Source organism: Rhea americana, unplaced genomic scaffold (genome assembly GCF_003343005.1).
Source record: "Rhea americana isolate MKP2758 unplaced genomic scaffold, rheAme1 scaffold_591, whole genome shotgun sequence".
Classification (NCBI taxonomy): domain Eukaryota; kingdom Metazoa; phylum Chordata; class Aves; order Rheiformes; family Rheidae; genus Rhea; species Rhea americana.
The window spans coordinates 66,624-68,304 of NW_028186747.1; the positions used below are offsets into that span (position 1 = coordinate 66,624).

The following is a 1,681-nucleotide window of genomic DNA, read 5'->3' on the forward strand; positions in this document are numbered from 1 at the left end:
GCCGGGGGGCAGCCGGGGGGCAGCGGTCCCTCAGCCTCCGCCGGCATCTGGTCCTGGATGCGCCGGAGGGTGTTGGCCACCAGGACGAGGTAGCGCAGGTTGGGCTCCACGTGCCGCAGGCTCTGGTGCAGCTTCAGCATGGAGATGTTGAAGAGGGAGTCGGAGGGGGCGGCGGGGGCCGGGGTCCCCCCGGCAGCGCCTGCCACCGGCTCCCCCCCGGCTTCCATCTCGCTGTGCTTCCGCTTCACGCCCTTGGCCAGCATGGGTCTGCGGGAGCAAGGGGGCAGGGGGTGAGCACRGCCCGCCCGGACTCCTGGGCCCCCRGGAGGGCTCCGCAGTGGGGCGGCRCCCCCCCCCCAGCTGGGACGAGGGTGTTTTCCGGTGGCGGAGCTGCGGGAACGGCGCTTTGCGCTGCAGTTGTCTTGGTGACACCACCCCCTCCGCGTGCCCGAGCCGCTGCCTGTGGCGGGGAGCCACCTCGGGCCGGCCCCGGGAGGGGGCCCAGGCGTCCTGGCCGGGCTCTGTCCCCGTGCACCCCTCCACGCAGGGGGAGCCCTGCCTGGACCCCRGCCCAGCAGGAACCCCATGTCCCCCGCACCCGGCCCAAACAAGCCCTGGGCTGGGGCTCTGCAAAGCCACCATGCCAGCCCCAAAAGGCTGGGGCCAGCCGGGGGACGTGGCTGCGGTCGCACGGCCCCAGGCAGAGCCCCCCCAGCCCTGGGGGTGACCATCACCGTGGTACCGGCTCCCCGAGCATCCTGCCGCCAGCGCGGCACCGAGGTGGCTCAGCCCCATGCGCCCCTTCGGGGCTCCCCAGCAGGGATGGAGATGTGTCCCAGGCTACCACCGGCCAGAGAGTCCCAAAGGGCCCTAGTGCAGCCCCTCGAGGTGCCAGCCCCCCGTAAAGCTCCTGCAGTGCAGGGGGGGTCCACAGGACTGCCCGTTCACTCCTGCCCCCAACTGAGGGCCTGGGGGGGAGCACGGTGCCCACTCCAAACCCCCTGCCCTGGTCCTCGTGCTGTCTCTTGGAAGGGGGCAACTTGGCCAGCCAGGCACTCCCTGCCTCGCACCTACCCTGCAAACCAGGGATGCCCCTGGAAAACAGGGAATACTCCTGTAAGCTGGGGATTCCCCCCTCCATGCAGACCAAGGACCCTATGGCAAACTGGGGAGTCCCTCTCATGCAGACTGGGGACCCCACGGCAATCTGGGGAGCCCATCCAGGGACCCCCTTCCACACAACTGGGGATTCTCCCCCCATGCAGACCAAGGACCCTGTGGCAAACTGGGGACCCCCTGCCACAAAACCTGGGGATTTCCCCCTATGGCAAACTGGGGACTCCCTGCCACACAGCCTGGGCATTCTCCCCYCTGTCCCCCGCGCAGACCAAGGACCCCTACAGGAGCAACTTGCATGCGAATTGGGGACCCCTACGGCAAACTGGGGATGACCCTGATGCAAASGGGAGACCCTCTGCCATGCAGCCCGGGGATTCCCCCCTTTGCAGACCGCGGACCCCTACGGCAAACCGGAGACAACCCCCTGCAAACCGGGGGAACCCTTAGGCATGCCGGGGAAAGCCTCCCCCCCCCGCCCCGTTTGCAGCCCAGGGATTCCCCCTTGCAACAGCGGGCACCCTCGCGTGCAAAGGGTCCCCGGCCCCCCGCGAGCCCGGCGGCG

At 70.0% G+C, this 1,681-nt stretch overlaps 1 protein-coding gene across 1 annotated transcript in view; it reads right to left on the reverse strand.

The window, feature by feature from the left end:
* Nucleotides 1-795, reverse strand: part of SERTAD1 (SERTA domain containing 1) — a 5,811-nt gene extending 5,016 nt beyond the window's left edge. The window contains exons 1-2 of the mRNA XM_085319481.1: nucleotides 743-795; nucleotides 3-267 (exon numbers count right to left, since the gene is read on the reverse strand). Of these exons, the coding sequence (XP_085175607.1) occupies nucleotides 3-267; nucleotides 743-795 (318 nt within the window). The remainder of the gene's footprint in view (nucleotides 1-2; nucleotides 268-742) is intronic.
* Between the last annotated feature and the right edge of the window lie 886 nt (nucleotides 796-1,681).